This window comes from Trachypithecus francoisi, unplaced genomic scaffold, assembly GCF_009764315.1.
Source record: "Trachypithecus francoisi isolate TF-2019V2 unplaced genomic scaffold, Tfra_2.0 Lachesis_group21, whole genome shotgun sequence".
Classification (NCBI taxonomy): domain Eukaryota; kingdom Metazoa; phylum Chordata; class Mammalia; order Primates; family Cercopithecidae; genus Trachypithecus; species Trachypithecus francoisi.
In genome coordinates, this window is record NW_022681467.1 from 54304110 (window position 1) to 54327665 (window position 23556).

Genomic DNA, 23556 nt, shown 5'->3' on the forward strand with positions numbered 1-23556 from the left:
AGTGTTTCATAAGGGCAAGTACTCAATGGATGTTAGGTATTGCTGACATTGATCCACCCACAGCTACAGTATAGCCTTAGTCACCCTAGTGGGGTTCCAGTTCCCTGTTCTGAAGCCCCATCCACAAGACTGAGGGCACCTTTGGCAAGCACCTCTCCTCACAGCAGGGAGGGCACAGGGCCTTATCTAAACATCTGGATGTTTAGGGCCCCGATGTTCCCCAAATCCATTCCCAGGAACATCAGTCTGCCTAAGAGCATCTGGACTACCCAGGATCCCCAGTTCTGTAGGTGATCCCACTTCTGACACCAGGACCAAGCCCTGAAGCCGGGTCAGATTTCACTTCTCCAACCTCAACCTCTGTTACATTTCTAACCAGCCTCTCTTGCTGAAGTCCTAGCAAATTCAGGAGGTTAAAAACTGTGAAACTGCAAGCCCAGCCCTTTCCTTGAACCCCCAGCCTCAGATGGAACTGATCCTGTAGAAAATACAGAGAAAAACATAGAGACAAAGAAAGAATTTTCTCATAATTCCACCTCCCAGAGATAACTGCTCATTTAATATGTTTTCTTTTTTTATTTAAAAAAAAAGGATGCCTCCTCCATGAAAATATAATTAGAATCAAATATACTATATTGTGTTTCTTTTCAAATTAAAAAAATTATTATTATTATTATTTTTTACAGAGACGTGATTTCCCTATGTTGCCCAGGCTCATCTTGAACTTCTGAATTCAAGTGATTCTTCCACTGTGGCCTCCCAAAGTGCTGGGATTACAGGCATGGGCCACTGTGCCTGGTTCATTGTGTTTCTTGTTCTAACATTATGTCATAAATATCCTCCCATGTTAGTCAATTTTTTTGGATATATAATTTTTTATATGCATAATTCCCTCAAGATGAATTTAAGTCATTGCTTATTGTTGGGTATTTAAATTCTGGCCTCCTGGCCTCCTTTCCCTCTCTGGATCCCTGGATATGGTTTGGCCTTCTGCCACTCACCTTTCAACTGTTGGATGATCACGTTACTTCTCAATTTCCCATTTCCTAGACACACCTGGTGCCATCCCACCCACCAGAGTGGGCCCTTTGGATACAACACTAGGCATTTTGGGCAGAATTGCAGCCCTGCAGAATATATGCTGAAGTCCTAACTCTAGTACCTCAGATTGTGACCTTATTTGGAAATAAGGTCATTGCAGGCGTAACTAATTAAAATGAGGTCAAACCGGAGCAGGGTGAGCCCTAAATCCAATATGACTGGTATACTTATTAGAAAAGGAGATGACACACAGTGACAGAGACACACAGGGAGAAGAAGTCCACTTGGCAATGGAGGTAGGAACTGAAGTGAGGAGTTTAAAGCCAGGGAATGCCAAGGACTGCTGGCAAACACCAGAAGCTGGAAGAGGCAAAGAAGACTCCTTCCTACGGGCTTCAGAGGGAGCATGCCCCCAGTGATACCTTGATTTTGGATGTCTGTTGTTCCAAGTCCCTCAGTTTATAGTACTTTGTTATGACAGCCCCAGGAAACAAACACAAACTCCCCAAATCCCCACTTCCCAGAAATACCTAGTACCTTCCTAGCCACCAGAGTGGGCCATTTGGATACATCCTCAGGCAAAAGCAACCTGAGTCCCTTGCACCTCTGGAAGCAGGAATTTGGGCTTCTCACCTCTTTACCCTTCTCTATACCCCTATCTTCCTCTGACCCATCCAGACACCATTTCTGTCTCTTTCTCCCCAGCCAAGCTCCGGATATCCCAGAAGGAGAAGGTAGCTTTGTAGTCACCCAGAAGAAGCAATGTAGCAGGTCCAAAGGTTGGAATCTGTAGGGCAGTGTCCTGTCACCTTCATAAATGGTATGAGTGACATCTACTGAGGACTTGCTCTGTGTCTGGTCTGCAGTGAGCCTCCCACACGGACAGTCTTATCTACTCAAGCAGTCCCATGGGTTAAACATCATTTTGCAAAGGAGGGAACTGAGGCTTGGAGGGATTAAGTGGTTAGTCAGTCAATAGAGCAGCTGGAATGTGAACCCGGGCAATTGAATTCCGGAGCCCAGACCATTCTGCAGTCTTTACAGATGAACAATTAGGATCCTTCTGTCTTCAGCAACTCTCAGATTAACATTTAATTGGGGTTTTAAAAAACTGCTCTTGTTAGCATGTCTGTGGTCTCCTACTGCAATCTTCCCCATTAAGCCATGTTATATAAACAGTCAGCTCAGATGCCTCCGAGTGTGTGTGTCTCCTGGTGTCTAGATTTTGCTTTCATTCATGGTACTTTCAAAGGCATCAGGGCAGGGAGGTATTTGCATGAAATTGGAGCTGAACTTTCACTGGAGGGTGACAGTTGAGGCATGAAACTTGGTGGCCCACAAATCTGGGTTGCTGGGCTTGCTGGCTGGATGACTTGAGTGCCTGGTATCTGATATGGTTTGGCTGTGTCCCCACTCAAATCTCATCTTGAATTTGTAACTCCCACAGTTCCCAGGTGTCATGGGAAGAGCCTGGTGGGAGGTAATTGAATCATGGGGGCGGGTCTTTCCTGTGCTGTTCCTGTGATAGTGAGTAAGTCTCACAAGATCTGATAGTTTTAAAAACAGGAGTTTCCCTGCACAAGTTCTCTCTCTTTGCCTGCTGCCATCCATGTAAGATGTGACTTGCTCCTCCTTGCTTTCCACCATGATTATGAGGCCTCCCCAGCCATGTGGAACTGTAAGCCCATTAAACCTCTTTTGTAAATAGCCCAGTCTCGGGTATGTCTTTATCAGTAGGGTGAAAATGGGGTAATAGTGTTCATGGCATAGAGACATTGTGGGGATAAAATGAAGTAATGTGCTATCACAGTGCTCTAGCTGTTTTTTCTCTGAGGTAAATTGGTCTTTCTCCCTCTCCCTGACTCTTTCCTTTCCTCTCCTTCTCTCTTTCCCTCTTCCTCTGCCACATACACACCCCCCCAACACACACACAGCCCCCCTCACACACATACAAAGTGGTAATTTATGGTAGGAATATCTGATCATCTGTTCTCCCCTCTGGGGAATATATATACTTGCTAGTAGCCCATGCACCCCTAAATAGGTTTCAGTGGAGTCAACAAGAAAGAGAAGAGAAACAGCAACTTCTGTTTCAGGAAGCTTGGGTGAACAAACAGCAAGCTGAAAAAAAATTGCAACATATACAAGAGACAGCTACTTTTCTGTATGTAAAGAGCACTTATAAATTAATAAGAAAAATGGTTTGAACATCTAATATAATGACGGGAGAAATATGTGACCAGGCAGTTCATTGGAAAAGCAATGCAAGAGGACTATAAAACACAAATACATGCTTCTCCTTGCTCATAATATTATAGGAATCCAAATAAAAACCACCAAGCATTGCCACTGGCATGATTTTTAAGAAGTAATAATAGCAAGGGTTAGTGAAGATGTAAGAAATGAGTGCTCTCGGCCGGGCGCGGTGGCTCAAGCCTGTCATCCCAGCACTTTGGGAGGCCGAGACGGGCGGATCACGAGGTCAGGAGATCGAGACCATCCTGGTCTACACGGTGAAACCCCGTCTCTACTAAAAAATACAAAAAACTAGCCGGGCGAGATGGCGGGCGCCTGTAGTCCCAGCTACTCGGGAGGCTGAGGCAGGAGAATGGCATAAACCCGGGAGGCGGAGCTGGCAGTGAGCCGAGATCGCATCACTGCACTCCAGCCTGGGAGATAGAGCCAGACTCCGTCTCAAAAAAAAAAAAAAAAAAAAGAAATGAGTGCTCTCCTAGGTCACCATGTGGGTGGTGCTGCTACAACTCATTTGGAAAAAAGGCTGGAGGGAGAATTTAGCAAACACACTTTGCCATGGCAATTCCACTGCTAAGCATTTCCACTAAAATCTGCAGGCGAAGGGGAGGCTGGCAGCAGGGAACAGAGTTCTAGGCAGAAGAAACAGCATATGCATTCATATGGAGGTTGTGGTGGGAAGGAATGCGGCTGATGGACAGGCTGGTGGGCTCTGAGTGACTGCTTCACGGTGGTGCTTCCAGCCCAGCAGCCACTATCCTCTCTAAGAAGAAATAGAGGTTATCTGTGAAGTGTGTGGAGACAACTGTTACATGGGGATCAAGGAGCATGCGGAGGGGAGAGCGCAGAGAGAGTGAACATGGCTGAGACAGTGTCCATAAATCAAGAGAGACTCCAGCTGATGGACTTTACATCTTGACAGCATGCAAGCATTTTAAATCTCAAAATGCCCCCTGAAGTGGTTGACATCCTCAATTAGATGTTGGCATTGGTGGTGAGGTGAAGAGATGAAGACAACAGAGCAGAGGACTGGCGGAGGGGAGGTGGCTGGGGAGGCCCCAGAGGAGCTGAGGAGGGCCTCGGTGGCAGGGCCCTTCAGTGCAGCTGTGACTAGGGTTCCCGTCTGCTGCTGCTTACATTATGTTGGATATATGAGTGATTACTGAGTACCTACTATGTGCCAGGCACTATTCTAGGGACCGGGGAAAGAACTGTCAATAAAACAGGCCAGGCCTTCTTCTTGTGCAGCCTACTTCATAGTGAGGAACAGACGTTAAACAGGGAAACAGGTAATGATAGGCCACGGTGTATGGACAGTGAGGGGTGTCGTGCAGAAAGGCAGAGCAGGGTACTGGGAAGGACTGTGTGCACGCACATGAGTATGCGTGTGAGTGAGTATGCATGTGTGTCTGTGTGTGCACGTGTGTGTGCATGTGCATGCATGCGTGTGTGTGTGTGTGTGTGTGTGTGCGAGGGGAGTCAATGAGTCCATTTTAGCCTTCCGGGAAGGCCTCTCAGAGGAGGTAACATCTGGAGTAGATACCTGAATGGAAGAAGGAGCCAAAAGAGTGTTCTAGGCAGAGGGAAGAGAGCGTGAAGGCCCCCAGGGAGTGGTGGTGCCTATGTGGAGGCCAAGCCAGGAGCTGCCCAGGTAGTTGGTGTTGAGTGAGGAAGCAGACAGGACCAGGGCAGGCAGGGTACTGTGGGCCACGTCAGGGCCTTTGGATTGGATTTCACTCAGAGGTAGTAACATTCTTCTCGTTTCCCTGATGATGAAACTGAAGACAACACTATGGTATCAATGGGCACGGACGTTACCTCTAGTTTTGCCTGTCAAGGTTTCCAGTTTGCAAATGAGTCTTAGTTATACCCCTGCCTAGCTCTTCTTGGGCAAGTCACCTACTTCTCTGGGCCTCAGTTTCTTCATCTGTCAAATGGGAGTGAAAAGCTTCACCTTCCAGGAGTGTTGTAAGATGGGGCTAACAACCCACCTCCAACGCTACTGTAAGTCAGGAGCTGAGCCTGGGCCCTGGTGGACACAGAGAAGGCTCAGTAAGTACAGCCCATCACTGTCACTGTCATTATTACCAGGCTCTGAATGGGGGCAGGGAGAAGCACGGGACCGAAACAGCTGTTGATAGCATATGTGCTGGCTTCCGGTTAGACCCTTTCAGGGCTGGAAGCTAATCCAGGTCAACTCCTAGCCAGTGCTACTCGCATCATCCAGCTAGTTCTTGGATGCCTCTAGTGATGGGGAAGTCACTACTTCTAGAGGCATCTCATTCTTACCCTGCTTTAAATCCTTCAGTGAACACTCCATTGCTCTTGATATAAAGTCCAACTATTTTCTGAGGCCCTACAACCCTCCAGGAACCACTCCCTGCCAACCCCTGACCTTGTCCACTGTCCACCACTTGGTCCCTCACTCTTTTCTTTTGCATCTAAGCTTTGCACATACTAGTCCTTCTGCTGGGAATTCTGCCTGTTCTGCCCCCTCCTCATTCACTTAGCCCCTCCCCTTTTTTCAAGTTCTAGGTTACATATCACCTTTCTAGGGAGGCCGTCTTGAACCTCCCAGCCTGGGCTCAACACCCCTAAAACTGCTTGGGAACGTGCTCATCAGTCTTGTAATTAGTTGCTCATTTAAGATTCAGATGCCCCATTTTCCATGAAGGTGGGGAGCTGTCTGATTTGTCCTTCCGTCTTCTGCATCTCACACCAGTGAGTGGCACATACACAGGAAGGCACACAATACACGTCCACTGAATTGAGACTCTGTCAGTGCCTCTCTGCTAGACAATTCTTCCTTTTTTTTTTTTTTTTTTGGTCTGGCTCTGTTGCCCAGGCTGAAGTGCAGTGGTGCAATCTTGGCTCACTGCAACCTCCTTCTCCAGGGTTCAAGCAATTATCCTGTCTCAGCCTCCCAAGTAGCTGGGATTACAGGTGCCTGCCACCACACCCACCTAATTTTTTATTTTTAGTAGTGACAGGGTTTCACCATGTTGGTCAGCCTAGTCTTGAACTCCTGATCTCAGGTGATCTGCCCACCTCAGCCTCCCAAAGTGCTGGGATTAAAGGCATGAGCCACCACACCCAGCCCAATTCTTCCTCTTAGCAAGTTCACCCTACTCTGGCAGTGAGCGCTGTCAACACCCCCACTCTGCAGATAAGGAAATTGATGATGGCAGCACTGGCTACAGGGCTGGGGCAGAATGACAGGAGACAGCAGCAAGAAGGATGGAGCCTGGCCCTGCATGGTGTCGGGGTTAAACCCAAACAATTATTAATTTTATTGCTGTTGATATCATTATGATAGTCAAGGTGTTCTCATGGGGAAGAAAATACAGCACCTGCCAAAAGGAGACAGATGCTAAGTGATGCGTACAAACTCAAGCTGAAATGGCAACTTCCTGAGAGCAGGGGCTCTGGCTCTTTCTTCCCCATGTCTGGGGACTTTAGGGCAGTATATGACTCCCTGCAGGGACAGCACAGAGGGTTCACCAGGTTCTCAGTGCTAAGTCCTGGCCGTATACCATCTCACTGAACACTTCCAGCACTCCCTGAGGTCACAGTTATCACCATTCCCAACACACTGATTGGGCCACATGCTCAGGGAGGCTGCGTGGGTCCAGGTGACAGAACAGGAAGGTAACAAAGCCAGGGTAGGACCCAGGTCTGTCTAATTCCAAAACCACCCTCCGTGCCAACTTCAGAATTCACTTCCTTCTCAAGAGTCCCCCAACTCAGCCTAGCTGCCCTCAAACTCAAACCAATTTTAAAGGCTTCTCCTTTGCTTCGCGTTGGGCTATTGATCTTCATTTTCCAGGCTGGTTTTGGCATGAACCACCGTATCTTGGAAGTTTTATCAGGGTCTCTTTCTGGCTTTAAGCTTTCATTAGCACAGTTAACTTCCAATACGCTGAAAAAATATTTCTTCACATGTAGCTTTTAACTGCTTTGCCATCCAGATGGTTTTGAAATCAAGGAAGCTGCTATATTTGCCTGGAGCTGGTTGTTTTGAATTTTGCGATCACAGCCTTGGTCAGAAGATGAGTGACACAGCTGGCCACAGTGATTGTCTTCAAGGAGCACGTCGCAAAGCAGCAAGAGGAAGTCTCCACTGATAATTTTTTTTGTTTGTTTTAAATAACTAATATGATTATGGGTTTCTATTCACGTTAGATTTTTGGATGAGTGTATTTAAGTAATTTTCTTTAGTTTTTATTCTGGGTTTCAAAACAGAGCTTCACATCAACAACTAATTTATTATGGAATAGCCTGTGATTTTTGACCTAGTTAATCTGACTCTAAATGATAACTTGCCATCGCAAAGTATATGGCAAGAGATAAAAGCAGAGCTGAAATTAGAAAAAAAAAATACAAGTGCGAGAAAAAAAGGAGAAGCTATGGTTTCTCATTTTCCCCCTCCAGCACAAATTGTTGAGTAATGAGATTTTTAAAAGCCAGAAATTGCTGTGGAGTGAACCAGTGCTGGCAGCTGGAGAACTGGCACCAGACACATCTGGCCTGACAGAGTTTGAAGGAAGGCTCGCTGCAGTGGGTGGCTACCCATACCGCAGCCTGGCTCCTGCAGCCGCCATGCAGACATGTTCAGATACCAGAGGGAGGGAGAGCAAATGGGAAAAATCAGCGTCCAAATTAGAAACTACCTAAGCCATGCTGTTTTTCTTGGGGCCCCACTGTGCCTTTGATTTCCTGATCGTTCAGAGCAAGAATAACAAAATCCGTCTAACCCAGTGATTTTGACAGATTCATCTGAAAAGCTACCCGTTGGGTTTGATCTGTTCATACCAGTGATTCTCAACTGGGGAGCCACTTTATCCCCTGGAGAAATGTGGCCATATCTGGAGACTTTTTCAGTTATCATAACTAGGAGGAGGTGCTACTGGCATCTGTAGGAAGAGGGCAGGGATGCTGCTAAGCACCCCAAAATGCACAGCACGGGCCCCTCATCCCCAACAAAGAATCATCTGGTGCCAAATGTCAATAGCAGTGAGGTTAGGAACCCCTAACGTGTGTGTACACAATCTGAATTCCTTTGGTGGGGTGGCTGGTATGCCATTATATATATAGTTTCTGGAACCTGGAGACATGAAGTTCAGGCCTGCCCAGCTCAGGCACCTAAATTACGTAAGTAGCTGAAGGATTAACTGGGTCCCGTTTCCTTTTCCTAAAGCAAAAGGATCTCATCACCTGGTGATGCAGCCAGTGGTGAAAAGAGCTTTTGAAAGAAGCGTTCAGCTGGGAGCTGCAGTGGCAGGCTGAACGGCATCCTCCCCCTTTCTGGCGGCTGTGTCGGAATGGAGGGCAGGTGGACCCGGGAGCAGGCTGCCCCCTTCTCTCGTCAGCCCCCCAGGACACTCTTGGCTTCTCTGCTGTTGAATCTGTCTCACTTGCTGTGGTGAAAGGTCACCGAGGAGCTGGGCAGCAAGACTCCCCAGGAGCCAGCCACGGTTCTACACTCACAGTGATTTTATTGGCATGACGGGAAGCTCAGGCCTGCCAAAGACAACAGTCCTGTGCTATGACTGAGACTGCAGGCTCCTGGGGCATGTGTCCTACCACTCTAGACTGTCCCATTCCCACTGGGTGCAACGGCCTGGAAGAGGTGGATGACAGCAGATGGACACCGGATTTCCCCATCCTGTCCTCCCTATCTCAGCACCCAGCAGAGGTGCGCTTCCATGCCTGGCCCACTTTCACCCTTTCCAGTTCACATTTTCCTGCCCTTTCTAAAGAAGCAGCAGGGCTGAGGTGGTCTCTTTTCATGCTGGTGATCAACTCTGCGACCAAGGGCAGCTGTGTGACCTCTCGCTCCCAGGCTGCCAGGGGAAGCGGTCTCTGGATGACTGTCCCTTTCCACATGTGCATCTGCAACTCTTCAAACTGCGGAGGCGCCCTCCCTCGACCCTCATTCACACCCTTGCCAGCTCTTCCCCAAACAGCTTGCCTGGAAATACGGGGTCTGGGAAGAAAAGACTGTGATTGAAGAGCTCCTCGAGGTGACTTAGACTTAGCTCCTTGCCTATGCTCCGTGAGACCGCGCAGCCCCTCATTACCCCGGGGTTCTCGGGGGCCATTCCCTGAACGTGAGCTCAGGGCCAGGCCGCAAGTGGAGTGCTCTTCCTGCACGTGCTCCCGTAATCTTCACAACCATCCCAGAGGGAGGAGGGGATTTTGTTAGGCCATTTGACAGGAGAGAAAGTCAAGACTGAGAGAGCAGATGGCCATGCTTACGCAAGGCCAGACGGGTTGATACCATGTTGATCTGGGCTTCCCAACCAGGGAAGAATTCTTAAGCCCAGGGCCAGAATTCTTAGCCTTTCATCATGTAAGGGTGCTTGAGGATGAGCCCCCAGCTGGGCACACTTCAACTGTGGTTACTGTCATTTTTGTCAGTGGTGACTGGCTCCTGTGATGGCACACTCCAGTCAGCTGGCCTTTGTACAGTTTTGTCTACCCTACTCCCCACCCCCACGAAGAGCCACCAGGAACCCCTTAGTCCTGGAGAAGGCACTGCCTCCTCTACCAGGGGTTCCTGAAGCCCCTTGGTCCCCTTTGTCAGGCCTGCTGGGCACAACTCGTGCCTGGGGTCACTGTGCGCTCCCTAGCTTCTCCCCAAGTCCTGCTGCAGGACGAAGCCCCACCCCGCACAGGTCAGGATTCCGTGGGCACGAAGAACCCCAGGATCCTTGGTCTGAGTGACCGGGGCTGCCCAGTACCGTGGGGGGCTCAGTGGGTCTGGGATCCTCCTGTATCTTCTTGGAGGCCCCGGTCCCACTGGGCCCAGCACAAAGGGCAGCTCTGGGTACCTACAGGCCAGGCTCGGACAGGCGCAGAGCGTACAGGGGCGCTCACATGGTGCGGTGACGCGACTCCCTTCCGCAGGGCCCAGGAAGCTCCTGGAGGCGCGCAGGTGCCCGCCAGGTGAGACTGGAGAAGGGCGCGCAGGGCGCAGCACAGCGGCCGAGTGCGCTGGCCCGGGGCCGTAGTCCCCAAGGGCCCTTAGGGGACATCAGACGGCGAGCTCCCTCCCTTCCGACCTCAGCCAGTTTGCCGGATGGGGGAGGGTGGCACCTACCTCCGAAAAGCACCAGGACGCAAGCGTAGGGGAGCATGGCTGCGAGCATCCTGGCGGGGCTAGCAGGACAGCCCGCTGGGCACCGCCAAGGTGCGCAAGGGGAGGCGCGGGCGCTGGGCTCTCGGACGGCAGCGGTCGCCGGCGTCCAGGCTGGGGTCCTGAGAAGAAGTTGCAAGGGTCCTGCGCCCCCCTCGGCGCTCACACGCGCTCAGCCTCCCCGGCTGTTGATAGTTGTAAGCGGAGCTGCTCACTCATAGGTCCAACTCGCCAGAAGAGGTGGAGACAGCCCCCGGCGAGGCTCGCACACCGGCGCAGGGCCCACAGCCCCTGGTGCAGCTCTTTCTACCATTCAGACCCCCAGCACTCCCCCAGATGTCTGTCCCCTGGCCGTCGCCTTCCCCAAAGTCTTCGCAGTGGGCAAGGAGGCCTTCCCCAAACTCTGGTACCGGCCAAGCCAGAGCGATGCGCTCCTTGCGTCAAAGCGCACCCCTAGCCAGGCCGTTCCCTGGAAGGTCAAGCGGGGCGGGGAGTTCCCCTTAGCCCCTCCAGTCCTGGGACCCCTGAAGTTTCTATTCAAGTCTTCCAGATACTCCTGGAAAAGTCGCGTCAACTTGCATCCCAGCAAACCCAGAAGCTCAGTGAAAGTGGCCAACCCGGTCGCTTAGAAGCCAGCCACGGCCTCTGTCTGTAAACCAGGCCCTCAACCCCTCCCCACCACACCCAAACGCATCCAGGCGAAGTGTGGAGCCGACCAGGCGGGTTTTCCTCCTCCTCCCAACTCCTCCTCCTGCTCCCCCCCCACTCCCCAAATCTCATCTGAGTGAGTCAGCTGAGGGTGGCAGCTCAGAGGCAAGGCAGCCGTGAGGCGGAGGACAGGCTGGGGGACCCCAATGGGTCCACTCCGGCCCCGACCCCAGGCACTGGGACTCTGGTGGCACCCTGGGTGGCAGGCAAGCCTTGAAGTCAAGTGCACGAGCCTTGGAAAGGAAGACAGGGAGAGTTATGGGATTTATGAATGAAGAAGAGAAAGAGAATCACTCGGATGGGAAAAGTTAACTGGATTGTTCCCACCTGCATGGATCACCCGGTAACAGAAGTGGGACCGAGGGGGCGAGGCTGCGGGCTGGGGATGTGCGGGTCTCCTTGCGTTGCCATAAACCCAGAGACAGAGAGGAAGAGATGGAAAGAAAAAGGAAAAAGGGAAAGAAAGTAAGAGGAGAGAGGGGGGAAAAGAGAGGATGAAGAGAGACAGAGAAGGGAGACCTGAGAGAGGGAGAGAAAGAAAGAGACAGAAAGAGAAATGAAAGTGGGGAAAGGGGAAACAGGCAGAGAGAGTAAGGGGAGGGAAGAGAGAGGGAAAAGGAAGGAGGGAGTGAAATCAAGAGAAGTAAAAAGCGAACCAGGAAGGAGGAAGGGGGGAGGAGAGAGAGAGAGAGAGAGAGAGGAGAGAAGAGAGAATAGACAAGAGAGAAGAGAGAAGACAGAGATGTGGCCTCCTTGGGGAAAGGTTTGGAGAACTGGGCCAGGCCCTTTTCCCGGGGCTAACCGGTGAACAGTCCACCTGCGCCTCTGAAGCATTTTATAGACTCATATGTCCCACTTTTGTGAGCTGATCATCCCACAGAGGACCAGGGGACACCACCTCACCCTTTGATTTCTTACCAGAAACTTGAGTGAGGCTCGCAGGAGCTACAAGAGCCCTTCAGTCCACCCAGGGACCCCCGACGCGGGCCCATGAGCTGTCCTTAGCTTTCCTCCTCTCCAGAGGCAACAGGGAATAGGAAAAAGCTCAGAGCAAGGCCACAGCACAACCTTATGCAAATGTGAGGAAAACGATCAATTTGCTTCCTGAAAATGACATTTTTTTTTTCTGGTTTCTATGAGACGCGAGGTGGCCTTCCTGAAACCGAAATCGGTATGAGCTTTCCCTGACAGACAATGGCTACAGGTCACATGTTAAATTCTCATGAAAGGGATAACTTTGTGGGCAAGAGGAGAGCTGTGCAGGGTGATTATTTATAATTGCATAATTATGATTATTTGTTCAATTATCTGTCTTTCAATGTACAAAATTTACAATTATGGGTAGTTTAAAAACTGCATGCTAAGGTCGGGTGCCGTGGCGCACACCTGCAATCCCAGCACTTTGGGAGAGCCAGGCGGGTGCATCACCTGAGGTCAGCAGTTCAAGACTAGCCTGGCCAACATGGTGAAACCCCGCCTCTACTAAAAATACAAAAATTAGCTGGGCCTGGTGGCAGGCATCTGTAATCCTAGCTACTCCAGAGGCTGAGGCAGGAGAATCACTTGAATCTGGGAGGTGGAGGTTGCAGTGAGCCAAGATTGTGCCATTGTACTCCAGCCTGGGTGACGAGAGTGAAACTCCATAGCAAAAAAAAAAAAAAAAAAAAAAAAAAAAAATTACAACTACATGCTATTCTGGCCATAATCATTTGAGACTCCAGTCTCTGGATGTGGGTGTTTCAAAGTCCCAGGCGGCTGATGGGGGTTCAAGCATTAGTGTCTTTTCACAGGGAGGATGGGTATTACACTGATGTCCTACGTAGGGTCATAATTCAGTATTTTCAGAACTTATTATACTGCTATTAGAGGTACGAACTTTTCCACAAAGTATGGTGCTTGTGTATTAATAGTTGTATTGGCTTATTTATAAATGAGAGGATTTGCTGATAATTATTGAGACTGTGGCATGGGTCAGGCGCTAGGTGGGTTGAGTACTTTATATGCATGTACTTTATATCTGAGCAAATTGACAAGAAGTAGGAATTATGGTCAGGCCATTTTACAAACTGGGGCAACTGAGTTCAGAGAATTTGGGCCACTGTCCTGAGGCCAGGCAGCTGGAAGGTGGCAGAACTCCCAGGTCCCTGCTTCTGACCACCGTGCTGTGTCTCCAGGACATGTCCTGTCTCACTGGGTTGTCTACTCCTTCCTGAATCTGAGGACCCCAAAAGAAAAGGCCTGTTTTAAAATAACAGCTTCTCTTCAAAGAGGTGTGTGAATAATGGGGGAAACATAACTCCAAAGTACTTTTTGTGTCCAGCCTGGGCAAGATGGCAGAACACTATCTCCACAAAAAAATACAAAAATTCTCCAGGTGTAGTGGCACAGGCCTGTAGTCTCAGCTACTAGGGAGGCTGAGGTGGAGGATCTCTTGAGCCTGGGTGGTCGAGGCTGCAGTGACCTATGATTGTGCCACTGCACTCCAGCCTGGGCGACAGAGCAAGACCTTGTCACACACACACACACACAAAGTGCTTTTTCTAGATCCTAGCTAAACCCCAACTGTTGAGGCTGAGAGTTACAGGTGGGCCCTGCGCCTGCTGCGTTCTCACCCTTGCGATGGGGCAACACTTGGGAGGATGTGGGAGGATAAAGGGCACTGGAGGCTGATGGGTCCAGCGCTCCTCACTTTCCAGGTGAGGAAACAGAAGCACATTGCAGGTGAGCTGCCCCTGTCGAGGTAACACAGATTTTACCCCACAAATAGAAAAAAGCAAAGAATATGGACAAATAGTGTTTGAACAAGGCTCTCCTCAACTCACAAGGAGATCAAACAAGAGCAAAAGAAGGAACCGAAGCTAAAACTCATTGTCTTCAAACATAAATTTATTTTTAATCAAAAAAAGAAAAAATTATGTTGTCCAGATCTTGCATTTTGCTCAAGGAAGGGTGATATACGCTTGGTTCCTGACCTCTTTCTTACCAAATAATCGCTTCAGAACTTTTGAAATGGTAGCAATCATAAAGCTGTTTTGGGGAGAAGCCCCAGCTCTGTGTTGACCATGAGTCACATCTGTGGGCATTATCGCATCTTGGCCTCTGTAGCTGGGCTTTTCTGGGCTGTTAACTGCAGGGGCCCTCCCTGGGTGGTCAGAGCTGCTAGGGCTGAGGTTTTGGGAGGATTCAGGGGATCTTGCTGGGTGTGAGGGAAGCGTCCTTGAGTCAGATGTCCGTGAGTGAGAGCTAGCCTTCTTGCTCCATGTTTATCTCCCACACCACCTCTTCCCCCAGAATCAAAGTCCAGACAGAATCAGGAGGAAAGTATTGCAGAGCAGGGCCTCTATTCCTTCCCCCTCCTCTCCAAATGCCTACCTCTTCATCCTTGTCCCTGTTAAAAACACCATGGGATGATAAGATCACCCCACAAAATCATGCTATAAAATGGTCTGTTTCCTCTGCTTGTTATCAGGGGTATCTGATCAAAGAAATGGTGCCCAGGCCTGGTTATCTAATAACCAAATAAACATCCAGGCAGCCTCCTGGGCCAAGAAAGTTGGTTGGGGCAGCTCTGGATGAAGCAGGGGACAGGCCGGGGTGGGCTGGGCCCCTCTTGGTGACCATTTCTGCCACCAGAGTGAGCATGCTGGCTTGGCCCGAGTCGACCAGATCCTTACAACAACCTGCATATTACAGAAGAAGAAACTGAGGCAGGAAAACCAAGTCCCTGTCCTTCAGAAGTGCCTGGTGTGCCCCTGAGCCTAGCACATGCCTTGTGCATAGCAGGGGCTCACTACATGTTTGCTGAGTGAATGAATGAGAGAACAAATGAACTATCACAGAATGAGTACTGGGTTTATCAGAAGACCTGAATTCAAATCTTAATGCTACCATTTAGCCACTCACCACAGCCCGGTGCTAGAAGGAGGCAAACTGATTCCCAGGGCTCACCATGTAATGGGCACTCACTCTCGGGTGGGCACAGGTGCAGATAGCCCCTCCAGGTGAATGCCTTCTCATAGTTTGAGCCCTGGGTGCCTCCCCGCAGTCCCGGCCCTGCAATTCCCTCTGCATCTGTTTCTTCCTCTGTAAAGTAGAATGAAGCTGTGCCACTTGTAGGAATTAGAAGACCATGTCCAGGAATTGAGCACTGGGTGCAGGGTCCAGTCTTCTCAGGCCCTGAAACCCCATGGTGAGAAGTTGAAGGTCACACAGCTGGTATGCAATGGAGCCTGGATGGAAACCTGGTCTGGGCTGGAAAGACTGGCTCCTCAGCCTGAACCTAAACTACCTAGGTCCTGAATGGCATCTTGTTCACCTGCCTCTGGGAAGGCAGGTTGTGGAAATACCTTGGGCTGTCTGGGAACTCACCCACCAGCCCTCAAACCTGCATAGGTCTTCTTGCTCTATCTGGCTGTTGTGTGTATGGTAGGGGCTGGGGGAGGATGGCGTTGGAGGGCTTAACCTAATACCTGGCATATAAATGTTTAGTGAATATGTTTTGAATGAATGTATGAATTCAGTAGATGAATGGATGAGTGATTGGGTAGGTGGATAGATGTGTGAGTGGGTGAGTGGATGGGTGGATGGGTTAATGGGTGGATGGGTGGGTGGGTGGGGGGATGGATGGATGAATCGGTGAATAGATGGATAGATGGATGGAGGGTGAGATGGATGGATGGATGGATGAATAGATGAATGGGTGGATGGATGCATGGATGGGTGGGTGGATGAGTGGATGGGTGGTAAGTGGGTGAATGGGTTAATGGGTGGATGAGTGGGGGGGTGGATGGATAGATGGATGCATGGGTGAATGGGTTGGTGGATGGATAGATGGATGGATGAGTGAGTGGGTGAATGGAAGGGGAGGAGGATGGGTAGGTGGATGGGGGTGAGATGGATGGGTGGATGGATGGATGGATGAGTGGATGAATGGGTGGATGGGTGGATGAATGGGTGGATGGGTCAGTGGGTGGATGGTTTGGTGGATTAATGGGTGGATGAGTGGGTGGGTAATTGGATAGATGGATGAATGGGTGGGTAGGTGGGTGAGTTAATGGGTGGATGGGTGCATGAGTGGGTGAGTAAATGGGTGGGTGGGTGGATGGGTGGGGAGATGGGTAGATGAGTGAGTGGGTAGGTGGGTGGTTAGGTGGGTGGGTTAATGAGTGAGTGAATGGATAGGTGGATGAGGGAGGGAGTGAGTGAGTGGTTGGGTGGATGGTTGGGTGGGTGGTTGGATAGGTGAATGGGTGAGTGGATGGATAGATGATGGATGGGTAGGTGGGTGGGATAATGGGTGGATGTGTGAGTGGGTGAATGTATGGGTGGGTGGATAGGTGGGTGTGTGGATAGATGATGGGTGGATAGGTTGGTGGGTGGATAGGTGGGAGGGTTGATAGGTGGGTGGGTGGATAGACGGGTGGGTAGGTGGATGGATAGGTGAATGGGTGAGTGGATGGATAGGTGATGGATGGGTAGGTGGGTGGGCTAATGAGTGGATGGGTGGGCGGGTGGATGACTAACACTCCATTTGCTGTAATTGTTGCTCTGGGTGGTGCTCACACCGAATGGTTTGTTAATTTTTTAGTAACAATTCATTAATGTGTTAACTCAAGCTGTGGAGACACATCTTAATCCCTGTGCACTTAAGGGGTGCTTTCCCACAAAGGCAGGGCCTTGTGTTCTTCCTGTGAACAGCCACAGCACCAGCATGACAGGCAGGTGCTGCTGAGCGAAGAGCAAATGCCTGCTCTTATGTGGCCAGCCTTGTTTGCCTGGGAGGTTTGGGGATTTGTTTTTGTTAAATTTCTGGGTCCCCAGCCCAGCTCAAACCGCTCATTGATGCCAGGGCCACTCATGGCAGGCTGTGGAATGGTGGCTGAGCAGCTGAGTCTGGCACCAATAGCTTCATCAACATGACACCCAGACAGTCAGGTCCTTCTGGTCGTGGAGCTGACCGTTTGATGCTATGTAGACCCACCAGGGCTTGCAGATGGTCTGTAGAAAGAATGGACTGGCTTGGTTCATTCTACTTGGGAGGCAAGAAAATTCAGCCTGAGCGAAGGCTTCTGTCGATGCAGGATGGAGGAGAGGCTGCCTACTCATGGCGGAAGGAAGGCTTTGGGCGTCTAATGGGGCTCATGTCTTGGTGCTGCCCTTCATGAGGTACATGACTTTGGGCCTTTGGGCACAGACTTCTGAGCCTTGTGTTGCTCAACTGCAAAGGGAGAATCCTTAGGTTTGGGGAAAATGTAATGAGATGACACAAGTAAAGCCCTTAGTGTGGGGCCTGGTGGGCTGCAGGTCTTTGGTAAGAGGGCAGATGTCGCCATTATTTCAGAGGGGACTGGGTAGGTTTATGGATGAGTGGCTCATATCACCCAAGACCCCATGTTGGGCTCAGCACTGCAGGATGTTGGAGCTGGGAGGCCTCTGCAGACCAGGTCCACTCATTTTCAAATGACCTCTTGGGAGTCACCTAGAGAGGAGAGGACAGGGAATGGAGGCAGAGAGGCTGGTCTCTGAGCGTCCTCCTCACCAGTGTCATCTCAGGGTCACCATAGTGCTCTTCATGGGGTGGGAAGTGGTGGCCTCTAAGTGGCTATCAAATGTGAAGACTGCAAAGAGGGATCCATGGCTGTCGGAGCAATGATATACGCGATGACACAGAGAGATCCGGAAAGCACATCATGTCTTGAGCAGAAGAGCATATTCATATAAACCCAGAACACAAACCTGCACGCAAGTGTTGCTTGCATTTCACGTGTGTGTATCTAAGGCAATCCATTAGACATACTCCAGGGAATGTCTTTCAAGAGGAGGAAGGAAGGAAACGGGTGTGGAGATGGGAGCGGGGGCAAAGGGAAAAATTTATACAATAAGAAAATAAGACAGATGAGGGTCCCAACATAGACCAAGGTTGTTAGCATGCCATGAACTCAGTAATGTTAAATGCAACTTCCTGTGTCTGCGATCCAAAAAGTATGGTAAGCAAAAGAGACTATGGAGAGACTGAGGCACAGCAAGGGGCAGAGGGATGGCCAGAATGGTAGTTGGGTGTCACCCAGACACTCAGGTCCCTCTGGCCGTAGCACTGACAGTCTGGAGTGATGTAGATCCACCAGGGCTTGCCAAAGAGCATGGTTCGGTCCCCATCCTCTGATGTCTGCTCGTGTGTGCACAAGAGCTGCTTGGAGCAGGGTCTCACCTTTCTGTACCCATTGGCCCCCCACTCCCATCCACCAGCTGGGTCGCAAGAAAAGGCAAAAGCTATTGTGACAGATTCCTTGTTTTGAGAGGCTTTTGTCGAAGAGGGGAAAAAGGAAAGTTAGGGAACATGTGTGGCTTCAAATTATGTCAGTTATGAAGTTTATTGTTAACCCCCATTATAAAAATCAATATATGCTCCTCATATAGGATTTTAAAAGCACTGAGTTTCTTATTTCTCTCTCATTGTAAAATTAACAGTGTCCCTAATATGCTACTTGGAAAATACAAACTGGGAAGAAGAAAAATGAAAGTTACGTATAGTCCTTCAGTGCAGGGACAACGCCGGCTAACGCTGGGATGGATGAATTTTACATATGCATATAAATATTCTCATCTATGGTCAAATTTAATAATGTGAATGCCTTGATAAACTACTAATTCCTTAATTTCATCTTTTGGGTTAATTTCCTAGCCTTTAAGGAACTGTTAGACGCAAGGCTATGGGTAGTGGGTGGGGGAGGGACATGAAAAAAGAAATCTTATTTTTTGGCCAAAATATCCTGCATGTTGGATTTGCCTTTGTTTTGTTTTGCTTTGAGCCTTCCACCTTGTTAGGCAGCTGTTTGTACACTTTCCTCTGCTTTGGATTTCAGTCTGGAAGCAGCACATTGATTTTAAACAGAAATACCTTAAAAAGGTAGTGTTTGGGGGTTTACAATCCCCCCACCATCAGCTTGCAAGTGTTTGGTTCTGTTCTGGCTGGCACATTATGCCAATAAGAGGCCTGGTGTATCACCCAGGGAGCAGGTTAGCTAAATTCAAGGTGAACAGACGGCACTCTCTGTTTCTTTTCTGGCCATCTGCCTAGTTTGGGGGTCTTCGGGAATTGGAGAAGCAATATTTGGGGGTGGGGGATCTTACAAGTGCTCACAGCACAACCCAAGCCTAAGACCTTATTTTTCCCTTCCTTCTCTCTTCTTTTTTTTCAGTTTACAATTAACACTCAGGGTTTAGTCTCCACCCCTCCCTCTTGAAATGGAATTTTTATCTCTTGATTCATGCTACAAGATAAAATCCCTGTTTATCCAGTTGCATGAATAATTGATAAGCTCTTTCCAACTTGCCAGAAGCAACTTAGCCGTCTCGCCTTGCGGCCTGGAACCCCTGGCAATTTCCGGAGCACCGGCAAGAGACTTTTGCACAGTTTCTGCTTCGAGTCTACTGACTCTCTCTCTCAGAGGTGGGGGTTTATCTCTTGATCCTGATTCGTGAGTTACAGATGAGGCACTGAAGGTTCCAGCAACGGGGATGCGTGGGGCCGGGGGAGGGAGGGAGGTTGCACATCAGAGTCCACTTAGATTTTGTGAACTCTTGTCTGTGACAGGTGCGGACCTGGATTCCACTGGGAGCACCCCCCACACTCCCCATCCAGGGCTGGCAGTTTCAGAGTTCACAGCATTCATTGACTCTAATCTGTTCCCTGATAGTTTAAAGCAGGCCCAAGATGTGAAAGCATTTTCCTTCCTGCATATTTAATGGACTTAATGAGATAACAATGAGAATCTGTGTTTAGGCTCTGTAGCGCATTTGGCTTTCCAGCCATGTTTATATGATAAAAGGCAGTGGGCTGTTATTTATGCGCTTAGCTGGGGTTTATTCTTTTTAAACAGGTCTGGACAGCTACTTGTTATATTTGGCTCATGCTAGCTTAAAAAAGGAATTTATGGACCTTACTGCAGAACGTCCCAATTCTTCAGGCCAAGGTAAATGCAAGTTGGGGTGGTGGTGAAGTTGCAAACTGCCCCCAAGAAAAAAAGTTAACAAGATACTGTTCCTTCCACCCCTGGCCTCCCCTTGGTTCCCTGACCCCAAAAGCCTTCCCACCAGGCTTCAGGGTGACAAACGCTTGGATTTGATGGGGCTGAGATTTGCTTGTGCCTTTGTTGACGGCCAGGCACTTTTATTGAAACTTGTTGAAAGGAGCTAGCTTCGAAGGCTCCTCCAAGACTCTATACCATACGGGGAAGCAGGGCTTTGATTCAAGGTACTCACATCTATCAACCACGGGTATGCATTGAGTATTCTCTTCCATTTAGGGAAGGAAGGGAGAAAATGAATCAGAGGCTGATTTTTTTTTTTTTTTTCCCTGGGCTGTTTTCCCCAAGCTCCAGGAAATTAAGAAACACGCCATTAGTTTTAGCAATTTGAACAAAGTAAAACCAGATCTCCCACCAAAGTCCAAGAACCACGAGGGGTCTGAGTGCCCCGGCCCTGTTTGTGGACTCTGCGGGTCGTGGAGGAGCCACGAAATGGGAAGAGAGCTGTGGGTGATACAGGATGGTGTGCGTGACAGTCTCCTCATGTCTTCTTTGCTACCATATTTATCATAGCTTAGATGTTTGTGGCCTGGTGGTGCCAAAGAAAGGTGAACACAAAGGGTTGTTGGGGCGCCATGGCCCAGACCTTAGCCTGAACATTGTGGGAAGCCGGTGGGTGTCTACATGCGTTGGTGAACACCAGTGGGCATCTCCTTGGAAGCCGGTCTCCAAGATGCCTCTGGATGGCTCACTCCTGCATCTTGCCAAATCCACCGGGTCCAGCTGTGTCTCCAGGGCTGCATGGCTTATTGAAAAAGAGAGTGTATGGTGGATTTCAAAATCCATATTCTACAAAAAATGTAAAAGGGGCAGAGGACGGGAACAAAGAAACCAGTGCTGGTGATCCTGTCCCCACAGTAAGGTCTGCACTAGTGTGGACATGGGACAGGGGCCAGCTCACCGTCATGTATGTGATTTTGATGTTTGTATGTTTGTTGTACCACACGAACCAGTCTTGGATGGCTGTTCTGAGTAAATGGGATGATGTGAGTAAAGCCCCCAAGACCAGAGCTTGGCACAGGGCCGTGCTGGATAATGCTGACTCGTGGTGATGAGGGGAAGGAGGAGGCAGGATCCGATGGGTGAGGAGTCCAGGCTCCAGTGCAGCTAAATCACCATCCACCAGTGTGATCTCAGCAAGCCTCTCTCCATCTGGACCTAGATAGTTCACCCATTAAACACTCCAGGCACATTGAAGGGAGATGAACACTGTCCAGCATGGTTCTCAGCTGTGAGAAGCCATACACTCTCCTTTTCAACCCTACAACGTTCTGTCGCCTGGGGTACAGGTTTCTTTCCTCTTTTTTTTTTTTTTTTTTTTTTTTTACTTATTATGAGGTAAAATACAGTCTTATTACAGAAAACTAGTAACCACAAAAGCCCATCACACAGTCATTCATTCAACAAATGCCTATTGGCAGGGGTGGGGGATGAGCCCCTGGTGGAAATGGGGTGAAGCCATGGACTTTCTCTGGGTGTGATGGGTCGATGGAGGGCTTTGAGCATCCTCAAAATTCAGAAATCTGTTCTCAGTCATCGGCAACTGTACCAGGAGAGGCAGAACTTCTGAAGTTTTCTGACTCCAAAAGCCAGCGAAAGTGCAGATTTCCTGAGAAGAAGTGAAGCTTAGGGCCCTGCCAGGCAGTGATGCTTTCTCAACTTTGGGGGCAGTAAAATGTACAGACTCCAAGAAAACCAGGAAGGAGGCTGCAAAGTGTGCCTCCTCTGGGAAGAGCTCAGGGAAGCCCAGCAAAAAGCTGCTGGGACCCAGCCAGGCTGCCTCCCTTGGAGGCCCAGCCTGAGGTGCGGTGTTTCCACCAGAGATGGCAGAAATGATTTCAGGTGCTATGTAGATAAGCCACGAACTATCAATGAGTCTTTTCTTGGTTGTATTGTTAAAGAAAAAGTCTCTGTTGGGAGATGGTGTATCTTCAACACCACTTAACACTTGTCAAGCTCTCCTTTACTGAGGTAAAGCAGTCCTCAGGCTCAGAGCTTGTGACCAGGGAGCAGTATCTAGCCAAAATTTTATTTCGATGCTTTGTTTTCATTGTCTTTAAAACAAAAGATGATTATCTTCCATTTGCCATGAAAGATACTGCTTCCCATTTCTGTTTTTTACCCATTTTTCATTAAGGTATAATTTGCATGCAGTCAAGTCTAGTCTTTTTAGTGTACAGTTCTGTGGAATTTCGATAAATGTATCCAGTGTGCAACCATCACATCAAGATATAGAAGGGTTCCTTCACCCCTAAATCCTTCCTTGGGAATGATAATCTCTCTTCACCCTCAGTCCTTTGCAACTAATAATCTGTTTTCTTTTCCTATAGTTTTGTCTTTTCTAGCATGTCCCATAAATGGAATCTTATAGCACATAGTCTTTTGAGTCTGGCTTCTCTCACTTAGCAGAATTCATCTGACATCAATTCACATTGTGCCTGTATCAGTAGTTCATTCATATTTAATAATGAGTGGAGTTTAGTTGTAGAGCTACACTATAATTTGTAGAGGGACATCAGGATTGTTTCCAGATTTGGCAGTTACAAATAAAGCCCCTATAAATGTTCATGTACAGGTTTTTGATGAGCATCGGTTTTCATTTCTCTTGGGTAAGTACTGATAAGCAGGATTGCTATGTTGTCTAATACAGGCATCTTTAACTTTGTAAGAAACTGACAAGCTGTTTTTCAGAGTGGCCATGCTATTTTGCATTCTACCAGCAGTGTATGAGAGTTCCAGTTGCTCCATATCCTCATCAGCACTTGATGTTGTCATATTTTCTTTTGTTTTTGTCTAATGAGTATGTACTAGTATCTCATTGTGGTTTTAATTCATATTTTCCTGATTACTAATGATGTTTAACCCCTTTTTATGGGCTTATTTGAAATCACTATGTTTTCTTTGGTGAAGATTTCAGATCTATTGTCCATTTTAAAATTTGAATTGTTTGTGTTTTATTATTGAACTTATTATTGAGTATTTACATATTCTGGATACAAGTTCTTTTCTAGATATGTTATTAGCAAATTATTCTGGTAGCTTTCTTATTAATTTTCTTAATGATGTCTTTTAGAGATTTTATTAATTAGTCTGTTGTCATACTGCTAATAAAGACATACCTGAGACAGTAATTTATAACGGGAAGAAGTTTAATTGACTCACATTTCAGCATGGCTGGGGAAGCCTCAGGAAATGTACAATCATGAAGGAAGGGGAAGCAAATATGTCTTTCTTCACATGGCAGCAGGAAGGAGAAATGCCAAGCAAAAGGGGGAAAAGCCCCTTATAAAACCATCAGATCTCGTGAGAACTCACTCAGTATCACAAGAA

At 48.7% G+C, this 23556-nt stretch overlaps 1 protein-coding gene and 1 long non-coding RNA gene across 2 annotated transcripts in view; one reads left to right on the forward strand and one right to left on the reverse strand.

Annotated features, from left to right (window-relative positions):
• The window catches only part of APCDD1L (APC down-regulated 1 like), a 57049-nt gene extending 45880 nt beyond the window's left edge, over nucleotides 1-11169 (reverse strand). Inside the window, exon 1 of the mRNA XM_033186874.1 lies at nucleotides 10397-11169. Within this exon, the coding sequence (XP_033042765.1) occupies nucleotides 10397-10445 (49 nt within the window). The 5' untranslated portion in view covers nucleotides 10446-11169. The remainder of the gene's footprint in view (nucleotides 1-10396) is intronic.
• Nucleotides 11170-11244: 75 nt separating this feature from the next.
• The window catches only part of LOC117068991, an 84967-nt gene continuing 72655 nt past the window's right edge, over nucleotides 11245-23556 (forward strand). Inside the window, exons 1-2 of the long non-coding RNA XR_004431332.1 lie at nucleotides 11245-11483; nucleotides 20020-20112. This is a non-coding gene — a long non-coding RNA (uncharacterized LOC117068991). The remainder of the gene's footprint in view (nucleotides 11484-20019; nucleotides 20113-23556) is intronic.